Source organism: Triticum aestivum, chromosome 6D (genome assembly GCF_018294505.1).
Source record: "Triticum aestivum cultivar Chinese Spring chromosome 6D, IWGSC CS RefSeq v2.1, whole genome shotgun sequence".
Taxonomy (NCBI): domain Eukaryota; kingdom Viridiplantae; phylum Streptophyta; class Magnoliopsida; order Poales; family Poaceae; genus Triticum; species Triticum aestivum.
The window spans coordinates 371,726,573-371,744,193 of NC_057811.1; the positions used below are offsets into that span (position 1 = coordinate 371,726,573).

Here is a 17,621-nt window from a genome sequence, read left to right on the forward strand (position 1 = left end):
CAGAAATATCCGAGGCGAAGCCCGTCTTCCGCATCAAGAAAACGGAGAAGCGCCTTCAGGAAGAAAAGGGAAAAGGAAAACGAGAAGAGCAGTCCATCTTCTTGGGCCGCAAGCCGAACTGAGAGGCGCCGTCCAAGCACGCACAAATACGCACGCATCTCCCACCAAGTTCTCGATCGAACCGGCGGACCCCGTTAAACCCTACACCCGCAAACCCCCCACCGAAACCATGGCCGCCGCCGCCGCGAAGGTCGGGGCCGCCGTCCTCTCCGCCGGGGCGGCCTTCGCCGCGTCCTCCCAGAGGGTGAACGCGGAGGGCGGCTCGGGGTTCCGCTTCCCCGGCTTCTCCTCCCCCGCGCCCGCCCCCGCCCCCGCCCCCGCCTCAGGCGCGCCGCCGCCCGCCGCGCCGGCTGCGGAGGAGGCGCCGCCCAAGCCCCGGAACGACAACCCGCGGACCACCGCCGCGGGGTTCGACCCCGACGCGCTGGAGCGCGCGGTCGAGCTGCTGCGCGAATTCGAAAAGAGAGATGACGCTGATGTCAAAAAGGTAGGTGTTCCGAGGGCCGGGGGGAGCCTCAGTTATGTCTGTGCTTTGGTTCTGACGTTGGCACATGGTTGTGCAGTCGTTCGCCCATGCTAACAAGCGGGAGGAGACGCGGCAAGCGGAGTTCGCTGCAAGGAAGGCCGATTACCTGAAGGAGGCCGCGCAGATCGAGCTCGTGAGATAACTTTCTGTCATCTCGTTGTTTGTCATAATCCTTTGAACGAATTGGCATTAGACTCGCACTGTTGCAAGAGTTGGCAAATATCTTCAGATCGTTTTCAGGCATTTCAATATCACGAGCTGTCGGATTTCGGTGTACATTACTGCTAGTACTTTCCGTTCCATTTTACTCGTTGGTTGTATAGCGATAGTCTAGACCAAGCAAGGGGCATATGCAATTTACTAGGTGTTATCCAAGAATGGAAGAAAAGGAGAAGAAAACTCAGGTCCAATGGTGTACTCTTCAATGAGTTAGGGGATGCCACACACAATAATCGCCGATCTTTCAGTGGCACACACACGAAAAAGAAACTGCTATTTATGTACTATTCTCTTGCGTCCCGGTAGTTCGCATGGAGTTTTTGGTACTTAGTTGCGATGCACATATATGTTTGCTACTTATAATCCTGTAGATACCAACTGCTTGACTGAAACCAAGTTCTACTGCATCCTATTTCATTACATGTCGTAAATGTTTCAGATCATGCCCATTTATATGTATTTTACTAAACATATATCTTCACTGCTAAATTTATTTCTTGTATATTTGTGTGTTTATGTGGATGTTGCATTTTGTCACATTTGCAGGAGAGGACACGTGTAGAGTATGAAGAGAAGAAAAAACTTGCGCAAAGTCAAGCTGAAATAAAGGCACAAGTAGCTCGATATGAGGATGAGCTACGAAGGAAGAGAGCGCAGCATGAGCATGAGGCACAGAGGGCAAGAAACCAGGAGCTCGTGAAGATGCAAGAAGAATCTGCAATTAAGCTAGAGCAGCTGAGACGCCAGAGTGAAGAGGAAATCAATGAAATACGGAGACGGACAGAGAAGGAAAAGGCACGTATAGAGCAGGAGACTATGAGACTGCAAAAAATGGCAGATGCGGAGGCGAAAGCACTTGAACTGCAACTGTCTGAAGATGTGAAACGGCGATTGCTTATTGAGCGGGCAAATGCTGAGCGGGAGAAGTGGGTCCAAGCAATAAATACAACTTTTGAGCATATAGGAGGTATACCTTAGCAAGTTGCTATTTCCACATGCTTATTGAATATAAACATGTGAATTTCTTGGATGTTTTCTACTATAAGCTATTTCTACATGTTTGGATCGCATATGTTGAATGGGTAAACCATTCCAAAATTATGGCCTTAAGTTTAAACCTAGGGCAAATTACCCCAGGTGAATCTTTAGCACTTACTCTGTCTAGAAATAGATATGTTTCAGTGCAATTAGTAAGGAGTTAATTGCAGAGATCACATGTTTTTAGACGAAAAGAGATCACATGTTCCCTTCTCTTATTCCCTCAAGTGTGCACGAATTAATCTCTAAGCTCACATGTTCTCTTTCTCTCTAATGAATCACATGCACGCTGCTCATTTCCCATGCATGCTCTGTTGGAGTGCAGCTTCAACTTATCCAATGTGATTAAGATATCCCTGAGAAGTAGTTCTGGCATTATAGGAGAAGTGGAGTTAGAAGTGCGTATAATTGTAAAACTACCTACATATTTGGATAATATGAGATGGTAAACACCAGATATGGAGCCAGTAATTTGGACACGCGGGAGCCAAAGAGATAGCAATCCCGGAAGAAATGCATTATATCAAGTGTCAATTGACATAGTGCCGCAACATATGTTTGGCAATAATGTTGAGCCGTTGTGAGCATCACCAAATCAAGACTGGTAGCAGACTAGTTGACAAAACAATCATAGTGGTGGCAGGCTGCCTTTCTTCACTTACCCTAGTGCCGAATGACAAACCATTTATCTAGTCTTTTGTTGTCTGAGCACTCGGGCCTGCACGGACTGGATCTGAGTGTCTAATAGTGCTGCAGTGCTATAGGAAATTCCGGTCTAACATTTTTATTTTGACATTTTAGGTGGTCTCCGGACGATATTAACTGATCAGAATAAGCTAGTAGTAGCAGTTGGAGGCGCAACTGCACTTGCAGCTGGGATTTACACAACAAGGTAAAATTCATAATTGTACTCTCTATGTTTGAACTTCAGACATAGCGATTGGTAAATGACCATAAATTGAAAGGTATGCTCCAAGTGTATCTTGACCTTGTAAACTAAGGAATTAATTGCTTGAAACTGCTGTTGTGCATCCACTACCATAAATTGAAAGGTATGCTCCAAGTGTATCTTGACCTTGTAAACTAAGGAATTAATTGCTTGAAACTGTTGTTGTGCATCCACTTGATTGCAAGTTGCAACTTCTAAAATGTACTCTGTAATTCACAATTTAAGTCCTTCTAGAATTTTTACCAATTCAGTCATTTCTAGGTTTGACCATCTGTAAAGAAGGAATTACTGTCATTCATGATATCAAATTGATATTACTAGATTCATCATGAGATATTTATGTGAGGCAACCTAGTTGCGTACATTGAAGACAAAATGACTCACATTGTGAATCTATGAGACCATTTTGTGCCACAATAATACTGGAAGCTATTATATTTCGTTGGATTCTTGTAAAAATTATAAAGCAGTATTACTGAATACTGATTGCTCTGCTACCGTCAATCCACTGTTCTTCATTTCATGTGCCTTGGCCCTTCTGGTGAAGCTGTTTTGTGTCAAAATAAACATAGTTCTTGACCTTCTTATCCTTTATTGCTGAATCCAATCTTGCTTTCTTTAGCCCCAACAACACAAATTACATTTTGTAGTTATATTTATATTTTTCATTTGTGCATGTGATGTTCTTATACAATTAACGCATTTGCCTCCAGGGAAGGTGCAAGAGTAGTCTGGGGTTATGTTGACCGTATTCTGGGTCAGCCATCACTGATCAGAGAGTCATCGCGAGGGAAGTATCCTTGGTCCGGTGTCCCTTCACGTGCTATGAGTACTGTGACTAGCAAACTGAAAAATGGGAGCAATCTGGGGAAGGATGGGAAAGGTTTTGGTGATGTTATTCTAAATCCATCTCTTCAGAAGAGAGTGAACCAACTAGCTAATGCCACCGCAAACACGAAGCTTCACCAAGCCCCCTTTAGGAACATGCTTTTCTATGGGCCTCCTGGCACTGGGAAAACAATGGCAGCAAGAGAACTTGCTCGCGAATCTGTAAGTTACACAAGCCAATTCCCTGTGAGCACTAATGCAATAATTTGAAATATTATTAGTTCACTAACATTATAACCATTTACAGGGACTAGATTATGCACTGATGACTGGTGGAGATGTTGCACCATTAGGATCGCAAGCAGTAACCAAGATTCATCAGTTATTTGACTGGGCAAAGAAATCTAATAGAGGTTTACTCCTCTTCATTGATGAAGCTGACGCTTTCCTGTGCGAGTAAGTGATAGTCAAATCTTCAGACTACTGTTTGTTAACTAGATTCCATGATATCATGTGATTTTGCAGCATTTGATATTTCATAAAGTATTTGAAATTGTCGTGTAATTGCTAAACATCAGCAGTAGAAGGGGTAGCAATGTGGTGGGCTATTTCTATCCTCTATAATTGTCATGTCGCTTCTTCCTATGTCCGATACCACTGAGATATAGCTGCTCTCAAGTCCTGTACTTCTTGTTGGTAATATGTTTTGCCTTTACTCAACTGTGCAGCATTTGACATTTCTTTAATTCTGCAGACGGAACAAGACATACATGAGCGAAGCTCAAAGGAGTGCTCTGAATGCTCTCCTTTTCCGGACAGGTGACCAGTCCAAGGACATTGTGCTTGCACTAGCAACCAACAGGCCTGGTGACCTTGACTCCGCTGTTGCTGACCGTATCGATGAGGTTCTCGAATTCCCTCTGCCTGGGGAGGAAGAGAGGTCCAAGCTTGTCAAGCTATACCTTGACAAGTACATAGTGAAGGCTGGCGAAAAGCGAAAGGGCTTGTTCAGCTTCTTCCGCCGCCAGCCTCAGAAGATAGCGGTGAAGGGCATCACCGACGAGTTGATCCGGGAGGCTGCCGCCAAGACCGACGGCTTCTCCGGAAGAGAGATCGCGAAGCTGATGGCGAGCGTGCAGGCCGCCGTGTACGGGAGCACGGAGTGCGAGCTGACCCCGGGCCTGTTCCGCGAGGTTGTAGATTATAAGGTCGCCGAGCACCAGCAGAGGAGAAAGATAGCTGGTCATGCCTAGGAGTAGATTGCTACAATGTTCAGTTCGGGAGAGAGTGCCTGGACGGGGGGGCCGGTGATTCACCTGCCTCGTCTTCGCTGATTCTTTTTGCTTTGCTATATCCTGACACCTGGGCGGAATTTTGGAGGCTTACATGTATCAACAACGTGAACATGATGCACTTCACTTCAACAAGCTCGGCATTTTCTGTTCTATTTGTTCGCATATACAGCCTTTGGTGGCATGATTTGATTTACTAATAATATAGTCATCGGCAGTCGCTGTAACTTTGATTGGGCTCTTTGCACCTGTCGAGAAACTCGACCAATATTTAGAGCCTCCCCTTGCGAAATTAAACATAGGGGCATGTTTGTATCAGCAAAATCATTTTTTCTCCTTTTTCTTTTGTGAAGGGAAAGATCCCGGCTTTTGCATCTATGCCGATGCACACAGCCGATCGGCAACATCTCCCTCTTTTAAACATCATTAGACATTTTATTAACACATCGTATTTTATGCAGCGGGTTTAGTAGAAGATTTCTGTGTTACGCAAAGCATATTCTTCTTGGTTGGGTATAAGAAATGATACTCAGAGAACTAAATTACTCCCTCTGTAAACTAATATAATGGTGATCTAAATGCTCATATACTTCCTCCATCTCAAAATAAGTGACTCAACTTTGTACTAACTTTAGTACAAAGTTAATACAAACTCGAGTCACTTATTTTAGGACGGAGGAAGTATTAGATTACTCCCTATGTAAACTACTCCCTCTGTTCCTAAATATAAGTCCTTTTAGAGATTGCACTATAAACTATAGACATATTTTAAAGTGTAGATTCACTCATTTTGCTTCTAAATATAAGTCCTTTTAGAGATTGCACTATAAACTATAGACATATTTTAAAGTGTAGATTCACTCATTTTGCTTCGTATGTAATCTATTGTGGAATCTCTAAAAAGACTTATATTTAGGAACGAAGGGAGTATAATATAATAGTGACCTAAACTACAGAGGGAGTAGTAAACTATAAGGAAGGATCATAGCAGCAGTGCTGCTCAAAATGAATCCAACCAACCCAATTTCGTCTTAAACAAGTAAATGTGATGATGCAAGTGCAGATTTCTTTTCACTTCGTATGCAAAGTGTGTACATATATATAGAAACAATCCACACAAAAGGCTGTTGCTAGTTGCAACCGGAGATTCAACACGGCTGTATCCACAGCTCGTAGCGACGGCGGTGATGGAAGATACAGCAATGTACAGATACAGTGGAGACGGCATCCAGGCTCATTCAGCAGGGCGCTGGCTCTCAGGCACGTCGCACTCGTCAAGCAGCGCCAGGATGTTATGCTCAGGGGCGCTCACGGAGGGCAGTATGGCGCGCCTCCGGACCGCAGACCTCGACCTTGTGGTGCTGCTGTCGGGCTCGAGCTGCAATCCTTCCTTCACGACCGGCAGGTCCGTCCTCGGCCTCCCGCCCGCTGTAGACATCCTCTCTTGCCATATCCTCCCATCCTAGCAACAATCAATGAGTAAAGCCAGTAAGGGACCAATATGCTTGTACTATCTGGTGCTGGGAATATATATATGTAGAGGAAGGTTCAAACTTTCAAGTATATATAAAAGCCGGCATGTCGTCGCAGCTGTATTTCCGCTACACAAGTTCGCTACCATGTTTGTCTTTGTGGTAGTGATATAATATTCTCTCGTAGTTCTTGCTACTTGTAGTGGACTACATGCGTAACACAATACAAACATGCAATCATTCAAAAACAAGACAGAGCATGGCTTACATGCAGTATAGATGGCTCAGGAAGCGGGCATTTCACTGGTTGGTCAAGGTTGACAGGCTCCACAGGGTGCTCCACCGGCTTGAACTCGATGCCGACCTCAATGCCGTGCGGGCTATCTCCAGGATCAGCTGCCGGGTCAGACTCCCCGGTCTCCATGTTGGGCGCCAATGTCTCCACAACCTCCTGCACCATCAGAGCGAAATTCCCCAAATTAGTACTACCAATTTCAGTTCCCAAAACTGTTAACTCACTGGAGCAGTTGGGCACGACAGCCAAGAGGTAACAACTGCTCTTGGATTTACAAAATCAATCAAGAACACTAACTGAGTAGTACAAAATTTAGGATACTAACCTAAAAGGGTTGGATTACATTTAGGATACTAACCTAAAAAGATCAAACTTTCCCCAATATAGCAAAGAATACTCCTTTTTTTCCTGACGAATCAGCAAAGAATGTTATGCTATGATGTTCTCGAATACCTACTCTTCTCCTATACTGCTCACATCATGGATTCATGCTGAGATTGTGAAATCCAAACCTGAGATCGGTTCTGATTAATCCATGTAGACAAGCGCAGCAAGCATATAGTAGGTTCAACTCTATCTTGAACCGTACCGAACAAAATCAGCTAAAGCAGAAATCCTCCCTAAAAGAATCCTAATTTGAAGAACAGGATGAGGAAAGGGGAGGAGCTACCCTGTGTTGGAGACCGCACCATCCACTCATCATGAGACGAATACGAGATCAATCGAAATAGCTCAAATCTGAAACTTCCAGGACCTCGTAGAGCTAAAACAACGCAGCCTTTACATATCGTATCTACAGGCAGATCTCTCCTCTGGGCAAGTAAACTAGGGAGCAAGTAGGAATAGAGTACGGACGGGCACGATAGATAGGAGACAAGAAAGCAGGAGAAGGGGGAGCTCACCACGGCACTCTTGGCGCGGCGGTGGCCGGCGCCGGAAGAGAACCTGGAGAAGATCCCGACCATCGTCCCCGCGGCTGCCGCCAACCGCCCTGGCTCGAAGCTTCGGAAAACTGTTTTTCTTGTGCAGGGGAGCGCTGATCGATCGAGTGATTGACTTGTCGGAGTAGCTTTATCTCCCTCCTTTTTTCCCCATCTGGCCTAAATCGCTAAAACTACACACGAATGTGACGGATTGGTGATATTGGGAAAGTGGGGTATCTCGTTCCTCTATCTATTTATTTTGAGTAAACAATCAGACTTCACTAATTAATACTCTCTCTCTGTAAACTTTTAAACATCGTTAGGAGTAATTAATTAGACATAGTATATCAAATCAAAGAACCCAAATACTCAGTAATGGGACTATCCTAACTAGTACCGCCTCCGTCCCAAAATAAGTGTTTCAACTTTGTACTAATCTCTACTATCTACTCCTGCCGTTGGACCTGTTCCTACCTCCCCTTCGTCCGCCATCGTCCCACTACACATCGCAAGCCTCCTCCCCCGGTTTCCCCCCGACCAAACGAAACCGCATTGCAAACAACGCACACAACACAACAGAAGAACCAGCGAAAACAAACAATTCCAAAGGAAACGCACGCACGTAGCGACCCCTGTCGCCTCTCGTCTCCCTCCTTACTCGGATCACTCTGATCCCGCCTGACATGATCATTAACGCTGCATCCACTGGTTCCACCAACGCCTTGGCATTGTGGTCTTCCCAGCCACCTCTTCACACGCCCCATGATGCCCCAATCCTCATCTCCACGTGCCATGGCCTCTCCCGCTACGTCGCCGTCGCACAATCTCCATCGGCATCCCCTTCTTTTTGGATCCAGGTGCCTGGGTATGCTCGTCCGTAGCACGATGGGCGTTGGAGGGCACCGGCAGGACACAGTGATGTCCTCACAAAATCTCCCCATCTCACATCGAGGGCTCCACATCTCTGGCACACCATGGTCATCGGAGATTTGTCATCTGGGCTCCCAGCGTGGACGCCCCGGGCGGGTCAGCAGAGGTGTGGGCACGACAGAGAGGCTCAAGGTAACAGCGTGGACGGAGGAGTTTGGGGCCGTTGTCCACGGGTTCACCTCCAACACGACGCACAACAACTGCACTTAAGGAGAGGGGTGGCGGCCACAACAGCCTGGAGGTACCAGTAGGGAGATGGCTTATGTGGAGATTCAATTTGACCAACCGCTTCACGCCCTTTCTGCACCATGGCATGATCATCCTCGGCTAGCTCCTAGGTCCGTCATCCCTCCATGCCCGTTAATTCCTCTTTGCTAAAAATTAGTAGACCGCTTTGCTAACATTTAGCGCTAAAACTGAAACATACACACATGTATCTCTACTATCTAAAAAATAGGTAAGGTTCCTTTTCCTGCCGTTGGACCATGTTCCGCCCTCCCTTTCGTCCGCACATCGTCCCACTACACATCGTAGGCCGCCTCCCCCGGTTTTCCCTAACCAAACGAAACCGGACTACAAACAACGCACACACCACAACAGAAGAATCAGCGAAAAAAACCATTCCAAAGGAAACGCACGCACGTAGAGACCCCCGCCGCCTCTCATCTCCCTCCTTACTCGGATCGCTCAGATCCCGCCTGACATGACCATTAACGCCGCCATCCACTGGTTCCCACCAACGCCTTGGCATTGTGGCCTCCCCAGGCACCTCTTCACACGCCCCATGATGCCCCAATCCTCATCTCCACGTGCCATGGCCTCCCCTGCTACGTCACCGCCGCACAGTCTCCATCGGCATCCCCTTCTTTTTGGATCCAGGTGCCTGGGTATGCTCGTCCGTAGCACGATGGGCGTTGGAGGGCACAGACGGGACACAGTGATGTCCTCACAAAATCTCTCCATCCCACATCGAGGGCTCCACATCTCTAGCACACTAGAGGAAGATGAGCGCGGATGAACATCGAAGATTTTTCATCTGGGCTCCCAGCGTGGGTGCCCCGGGCGGGTCAACAGAGGTGTGGGCACGACAGAGAGGCTCAAGGTAACAACGTCGACGGAGGAGTTTGGGGCCGTTGTCCACCGGTTCACCTCCAACACGACGCACAATAGCTGCCCTTGAGGAGAGGGGTGGCGGCCACAACAACATGAGGTACCGGTAGGGAGATGGCTCATGTGGAGATTCAATTTGACCAACCGCTTCACGCCCTTCCTACACCATGGCATGATTATCCTCGGCTAGCTCCTAGGTCTGTCATCCCTCCATGCCCGTTAATTCCTCTTTGCTACAAATTAGTAGAACACTTTGCTAACTTTTAGCGCTAAAACTAAAACATACACACATGTACTAAATGAAAAATTACTTTTCTGCTGATTATTGCAGAAAATTTCTTTCTAGTACTGAAGAAATTAAAATCTCAATCCATTTTCGTGTTTGATTGGAGGCTTCGTTTTGTTGTACTTCTCGCAACAGTAAGAAAAGTGCATAGAGTGGAAGATACATTGAATTGCACTTGTAAGACTATTCATGACGAAATACAACTGCCTAATAAATATATTATCCCCGTAGCAACGCACAGGCAATTGCCAAGTTTAGTATAAATTTTTCTGAAGCTAGTTTAGTATAAAGTTATACTAAGGTTAAGACACTTATTTTGGGACGGAGGGAGTATCATACATGCCAATTAGGCAATTTGTTGAGGTGACATATAGTTAAATGAAGAAAGAGAGAATTGAGTATCATGTTATGACACCATATCATAATAAATTTTATATTACTATGTGTCATGCATGACAATAAATGAGACCACATATGATACTAGTCTATGATACTATACACTGGTATCATATGCATGATATTAGGATATGATACTCCCCACTACAACCAACCTAATGAATACCTTTGATAAAAACTACAAGTCATCCATCTGATTTCGAGAAAGGGGCCTAAGATTTTCTAACATTTTTGCGTGGAACTAAGGCGCTAGAACCAGAACCAATGTTTAGGTTTACCAAGTTTGTGTTGAGTAAATAGGCAGTTTTTGATTAATTTAATCCAGGAAATAATCATGAACATGGCATTGACAGAATTAAAGACATACTGATTACGATCTAGATAAGCACGTACTACATAAACAGTAGACACATCTACACATAATGCTAGTATGGCTAACCCAGAAATAAGCATGAGCGGATAAACGAGTTATGCCCTCTAGTAGGCCAGGCAGAAGTCACGGTGGTGGCAGCAGCGGCGTCCTCGGCAGCCTTCTTGTCGGCTTCGAGTTTCTCGGCGGTGACTCCCTCGGCGTCAGTGGACATGATGACGATGAAGACGATGCAGACGTAGATGACGCAACGGACGTGGACGAACAGTGGCGAGCAGTCACGTAGGAGACATTCCCCAAAATTCTAATCGCCCCTCTCCTGTATAGGATCCGGAGAGGCGGGGTTTCATAGGCCTGCTCTCTCGTCAACCGTGTACGCGATGAACGGCATGGGATCAGCAGCGGCAGCAGCAACAATGGAACGATAGTGGGCATGGAGGCAGATATGTGATCTATTTCGCGTGACGGCTAGGGGTTTGGCCGACGCCTCACATATATAAGCGCGTTAGGGTGGAGAGACATGGGCTGGACCCACGTCCGAGTTGGTAACAACCCACGGTCTGAGACGATGTCTCAGATCGTGGTCCACCTGTCAAAGACTCTCTGTTCCTGACCGACAAAAATAAACGCATAGGTGTGAGCTCAGCTCGACACATTCCTGCAACCAGTGGTGCGTCGTGACGAGGTGTGGCGAGGCGGGCAGCGGAGGGGGAGCGCGCGGGAACCACTTCTCTTCTCAAGCTCCAATAGCATGTGGAAGAGAATCCCTTATAAGGAGGTCCAACTCCTCTCCAACTAGCGGTATGGAACTAAACTTCCCATCACATCCATTGCCATTTAACCCACATGTGCCCTTAAAGATTTTTCTGAAATTGTTAGATGGGCCCTAGGCCCACCCTAATATTTCAACAATGCCCCACCAGATCTCAGAGGCCCATATTGCCCTTTGTTCCAAACACTGCTTTGATATAGCAGTATTTTAGTGGAGACCTATTAAGGTTGAGCTTCACCTAGAGCAAGTAGCAACACTCCTTCACAACTGAACAATGGACTATACCTTGAATTGTCAGTTTGGCATAAAGAAGTTTACCACATGTCTTACTAGTACTAGACTGCCGAAGGCTGACCCCTCGGGTGGAGAATATTAGTCACACTCCTAGCCTATTAATGAGCTTGCTAGAGATCACCCCAATCTCGTAGGCTGTGATCGGCAGTCGGGCTCATATATGTGTGTTCCTCCAAAGATCGCTATGTAGGATATCATCTTACTTGTATAAGCTTTGGAACACATTAAGACAGTAATCAACCTACCATACAATTTCGGAGAGTATTGCATCTTCAACGGAGTGGGTTAGCATAGTTACTCTCCTTAGTTCACCACCACTTGTTTTCCCAAGTCCTACTTCATGGGATCTCCGATAACATAGGTTGGGTTACCACCATGGCAACTCACGTGGGTCTCATACCCATATCCCTCGATGCATTATCTATCACAACACGCGATAGCCCTTTAGTAAAGGGATCTGCCAGATTCTTAGCCATTTGGATATAATCCAACGCTATCACTGCAGAGTTTCTTAATTTTCTGATAGCTTTTAATCTCACTCTTATGTGTTTGTTGGACTTCATGTTGTCCTTTGAACTCTTTACTTTGACAATAACGGTCTGATTGTGACGGTTCATAAGGATAGCCAAAACCGGCTTCTCAACCAATGGCAAGTCCATCAAAAGATCTCGAAGCCATCCAGCTTCGACACTAGACATGTCTAATGTTGTTAATTCTGCTTCCATTGTTGATCTCGTTAAGATCATTTTCTTGCAAGACTTCCAGGAAACAACACCACCTCCAAGATTAAACATATACCCAGTTGTGGCCTTCATCTCATCAGCATCAGAGATCCAATTCGCATCACTATACCCTTCATGTACCGACGAGTATCCAGTACAGTGAAGTCCATAGTTCATAGTAACTTTCAGATAGTGCATAACTCTTTCAATAGCATGCCAATGTACATCACCCAGTTTGGAAACAAAGCGGCTCAGTTTGCTCAAAGAAAACGTGGTGTCACGCCTTGTTGCGCTCGCTAGATACATGAGTGAACCAATAATTTGTGAGTATCTCAATTGATCTTTAGCTGTGCCTTCCAACTTTCTAATCAGCACACTAGGATCATATGGCGTTTGAGATGTTTTTTTTGAGCAAACACAGTGGGGAAAGGCTCCCCACTGTAACTCTATTTTCTATTAATAATGGGTGGTGTTACATGGGTCTGTACAGAAAAGGTACATGATACAAAAGAATTAACAGATTACAATGTATCCAACCAGGATTGCATCCCATCCTTTAAACTAGGTCTTGCTTTCTTGATAATGGTGCTAAAATGCTCTTTGAAACTTGATAAGCAGTGAGTCAAACTTCTATCATTATTGTCAAAGATAATGCCATTCCTGTGCTTCCGTATGCTCCAACACCCTGCTATCATCTTCTCCTTAAAACCCTGGCTTTGTTCTCTGCTTTTTCCCTCCATCAGCATTTCTATAGTATTAAGATCTGTATTCCATTCCATTCCTATTGCAGCCCAGAAATTTCTGCTGAAGTCACATTCAAAGAAGAGGTGTTGTAGGTATTCATTGGGTTCATCATCACATAGGATACACCTCCTGTTTTCTATTTGAAAATTCTTCCTGATTAGTAGATCTCTGGTATTTAATCTATCAAGCAAAAGCAACCAGAAAAAGAATTTTTGTTTGGGCAAGTTGCATGATTTCCAAATCCACTAAAATGGTGGTGCTGCCTTTGGTGGGTTTCCAATAAGATGCAGATAAATCTTTCTGTTGGAGTATTTGTTTCCTTTCCAGAGAAATTGCCAGCAATCTTTATTGTCATTGTCTTGGTGGATGTTGCTTATGATTTCCAACATCTCATTGCTTTGTTGAACAGCCATAGATGACATGGGTAAATGAAACATCTCATAAAAGTTGCTGGTTGAGGAAACGATAGCCGAGGCAACTATACACTCAGTATCTTTAGCAAATGAGTATACATGAGGAAATATGTTCTCTAGAGTGTCTTCATTCCACTTACATTGCCATAGTGAGATGGTGCTGCCAGTAGAGGGGATACATGTAGTCATGCTTTTAAAATCCTGCAAGATAGAACATCAATCTCTCCACCAAAAAGATCCCATCCTTGTAGGATATGAGGGTATAGATCCATGAGAATAATAGTTATTCCATATTAGTTCCACCCAAGGAATATCATGTTTATTAAAAAACTTGAAGAGAAATTTGATTAGAAGAGCTCTGTTTTGAGTTCTCAGATCAAGGACTCCCAGTCCTCCTGCTTTTTTGGGGAGGCAGATAGTATCCCATTTGACCAGACAATCACCCTGATTATTGATCTTGTTACCATACCAAAGAAAACTTCTGCCAGATTTTTCAAAGTGATCTAGGATAGTGAAAGGCACTCTGATGCAACACATTGCATAAATTGGTAGAGCAGAAACCACTGCTTTCCAATGTGTTAATCTACCAGAATATGTCATCAGATTCGCAATACCAGATAATCTTCTATCTAGCCTTGATACCATAGGCATGAGGTCATCAACTTTAGGTCTGGTGGATCCCATAGGGAGGCCCAGGTATGTCAAAGGCATACCTTCTTTTTTACAGCCTAGAATGTTGGCTAATTCAAGTGCTCTGCTGTCAGAAATATTGATTGGTACTAGGGAGGATTTACTGTAATTTACCTTTAGACCTGTAAATTCAGTGAATATAGAAAGAATGTTCATGATCTTTCTCAATTGGGTAGTTTCAGCAGGCAAGATGATCAGAGTATCATCAGCATATTGGATAATAGGGTATCTTCTATTGTTGTTACTTTGTATTGGCAGAGATAATTCACCTTGGGACCATGCTTCATTTACTAAAAGTTGTAACAATTCTGCTACAATAACATATAGGAGTGGTGAGAAAGGATCTCCTTGTCTCACTCCTCTTTTGCATTTGATCTTCTTCCCAGGTACACCATTCATTATGACAGATGCAGATGCAGTAGTTAGGATCTTTTTCACCCATCTAATCCATTTGGTTGAGAACCCCAAGTGATCCATCATGTAATATATAGCATTGTAGTCTACCTTATCGAAAGCCTTTTCAAAATCAACTTTGAAGATCACAATTGGTTTTTTGGACTTGTGACACATATGAATGTACTCAAAACTCCAAGCTAAGCAGTCCTGAATGTTCCTGGATTTTATAAAACCATATTGGTTTTTGCTAATCCTTTTCACTACTTCTTGTTGTGCTCTATTGACCAGTAGCTTGGTAGTTATCTTTATAGGCATGCTGACAAGTGAAATGGGCCTGAAATCATTGGGGTTATCAGGGTTTTCCTTTTTTGGAAGGAGAGCTATGAAAGCAGAGTTCACAGGTTCCAGGGAAATTTTCTCATTGTAGAAATCATCAACAAACTTGTATATATATTCTTTGATAATGTGCCAACACTTTTTCATGAAGAGACCATTAAAACCATCAGGCCCAGGAGCTTTGTCATTAGGCATATATTTAATGATGTTATCAATTTCCTCCTTAGTGAAGATGTTGTCCATAGATTCATCAATCTGTGTCAAAGCAAGATGATCAACATTGAAGAGTTTATTTGTGTTCTCAGTTATACCAATCCTCTCCTTAAAAGATTGCCAAATAATAGCTGCCTTTTGATCATGATCATATACTTCAATGTTGTCAGTGTTTTTGAGGAAAGTGATGTAATTGTGTCTAAAAACCTGAGTAGCAATAGCATGGAAGAATTTGGTGTTTTCATCTCCAAGATTTGCCCATCTTATGTTTGCTCTAATCCTCCAATATTTCCTTTTTGTCTCCAACAGTTTGTTGGTGTGAGTGATAAGTGCTTTCCTGAAATTCCTCTCAGTTCTTGAAAGTTGTCTCTGGTCCTCAATCCCATCAATCAGCTTAACATAGAAGCAGCAATTTTCAATAGTTTTCTTTAGCTGTGAAATTCTTTTGCTCCATGATTTCAGTCCTTTTCTAACAGCTTTAAATTTTGCCACTAGGTTTTTAGCAGAATCAGCATAGTGCATGCTATTGTGCCAGTACTTCTCCACAGTTTCAATAAAACCCTCAAACTTTGTCCAAAATTCTTCAAACCTGAAGATATTGCTTTTAGGGATGTTGCTGTCAATTTGTACTTTGATGGGAACATGATCTGAGGAGATTTTTGCCATAAGGACGTTTGAGATGGTTTACAGTCAGAATATCCAAAATGAATCAAAACCTTCTCAACATAATGGGATTGCAGAAGCGTAATCGCACCCTCATCATCTCTCAGTAGCTTGATGTTCAGCATAACATCAGCCACCCCAAGGTCCTTCATCTCAAAGTTCTGAGGTAAAAATGACTTGACCTCCTCAATGACTTCGAGGTTGGTTCCAAATATCAGTATGTCATCAACATACAAGCACAGTATAACTCCTTCGCCCCCACCATGGCGATAGTATACACATTTGTCAGCTTCATTAACAACAAAGCCAACAGATGTCAGAGTTGTATTAAACTTCTCATGCCATTGATTAGGTGCCTATCTGAAGCCATATAAAGATTTCAGCAACCTACACACCTTTCCTTCCTGGCCATCTATCACAAAGCCATCTGGCTGTTGCATGTAGATTTCCTTGTGTAGCTCCCTGTTCAGGAAAGCCGTCTTAACATCCATCTGGTGGATGAGAAGACCATGCGAGACCGCCAACGAGAGTAATACTCGAATGGTGGTCAGTCTGGCCACAGGTGAAATAAGTATTGAAGAAATTTTCCTCTTCTTTCTGGGCATAGCCCTTGGCCACAAGCCTAGCCTTGTACTTTTAAATCGTGCCATCGGGCCTAAGCTTCTTTTTGAACACCCACTTACAACCCAATGGTCTGCAACCATAGGGACGTTCAATGATCTCCCATGTCCCATTAGCCATGATGGAATCCATCTCGCTACGGGCCGCATCTTTCCATTAGTCATCATCTGGAGATGCATACGCTTCTGAAATAGATGTAGGAGTATCATCCATGAGGCACACAAGGAAGTCATCACCAAAGGTCTTTGCAGTCCTTTATCTCTTACCCCTACCAAGGGTTTCCTCATCATCATCCTCGGGATTTTCATCATGTGATTGTTCATAATATTCCATAGGAATGGCAGGCTCCGGAGTCTCCTCTGATTCACACTAGTCGGATGTGAACCGAGCTGGACTTGGATCATGACTGAGTAGACTTGTGGGCTTTAGTATCCATGTGAGGCCCAAGTGTTGAGCCTGCAACAGATGCCTATTGAAAGAGCATGGTGCCTCCATGTGTGGTTTTTGTAATTGATGATATTCTCTATGGACTAATGGTTGCCTTGAGTTATATTCGTAGGATTTGTCCATAGACATTTCTTGAAGTCCATTTGTTGGTTTCAGGGAGTTTATGTGATGACCAAGGTGCTACTCAATGAATTATTCAAGGATTTGTCGTAGAGAAGACATGATACAAGGTTGATCACGACTAAGTCAAAGAATGAATCAAGTTGATCAACACACAAAACGTACAAGATGTACCATGAGGGATCAAGTGATCCCATGGTAATGGTAGGCATTGTCCATTACGCTTTGTGTACTAACCCATGCTCTACATGAGAGTTCAATGTGGGTTTAGATTGCGGTGTGCAAGTCCAAGTGGAGCATCATGAATAGATCATGCTTGAAGCTTGCCGTCCATTGTGGTGACAATGGACTTATGAAAAGATGTGCCGAAGAGTGGCTCACCCATAGTGGAGTATGGGGGAGCAATCTACTTGTCTTCGTCAAGCCAACGCAATCAAGAAAGGTGGTGAGGAAGTCAAGAATGTCATCATCTAGCTCAAGTGGACTATGTGCAAGG

At 44.2% G+C, this 17,621-nt stretch overlaps 2 protein-coding genes across 2 annotated transcripts; one reads left to right on the forward strand and one right to left on the reverse strand.

Moving 5' to 3' along the window:
- Positions 1–144: 144 nt before the first annotated feature.
- LOC123145169 (ATPase family AAA domain-containing protein 3C) lies at positions 145–5,112 on the forward strand. Its single transcript, XM_044564506.1, has 7 exons — positions 145–547; positions 624–719; positions 1,352–1,772; positions 2,645–2,735; positions 3,506–3,842; positions 3,928–4,076; positions 4,375–5,112. Exons 1-7 carry the CDS (start codon positions 230–232, stop codon positions 4,871–4,873), a joined length of 1,911 nt encoding a protein of 636 aa, XP_044420441.1. The 5' UTR covers positions 145–229; the 3' UTR covers positions 4,874–5,112.
- Positions 5,113–5,958: 846 nt separating this feature from the next.
- LOC123145170 (uncharacterized) lies at positions 5,959–7,838 on the reverse strand. The gene is made up of 3 exons (XM_044564507.1): positions 7,582–7,838; positions 6,653–6,835; positions 5,959–6,374 (listed from the first exon to the last, which is right to left on the reverse strand). The coding sequence occupies exons 1-3, from the start codon at positions 7,642–7,644 to the stop codon at positions 6,147–6,149; spliced, it is 474 nt and encodes a 157-aa protein (XP_044420442.1). The 5' UTR covers positions 7,645–7,838; the 3' UTR covers positions 5,959–6,146.
- Between the last annotated feature and the right edge of the window lie 9,783 nt (positions 7,839–17,621).

Coding starts and splice junctions, on each gene's coding strand:
- LOC123145169 (XM_044564506.1), top strand. CDS start 230: ATGGCCGCCGCCGCCGCGAAGGTCGGGGCCGCCGTCCTCTCCGCCGGG. Junction 1,773..2,644: donor AACTTTTGAGCATATAGGAG/GTATACCTTAGC, acceptor TTGACATTTTAG/GTGGTCTCCGGACGATATTA. Junction 2,736..3,505: donor GCTGGGATTTACACAACAAG/GTAAAATTCATA, acceptor ATTTGCCTCCAG/GGAAGGTGCAAGAGTAGTCT.
- LOC123145170 (XM_044564507.1), bottom strand. CDS start 7,644: ATGGTCGGGATCTTCTCCAGGTTCTCTTCCGGCGCCGGCCACCGCCGC. Junction 6,836..7,581: donor GCCGCGCCAAGAGTGCCGTG/GTGAGCTCCCCC, acceptor CTGATGGTGCAG/GAGGTTGTGGAGACATTGGC. Junction 6,375..6,652: donor CTGAGCCATCTATACTGCAT/GTAAGCCATGCT, acceptor GATTGTTGCTAG/GATGGGAGGATATGGCAAGA.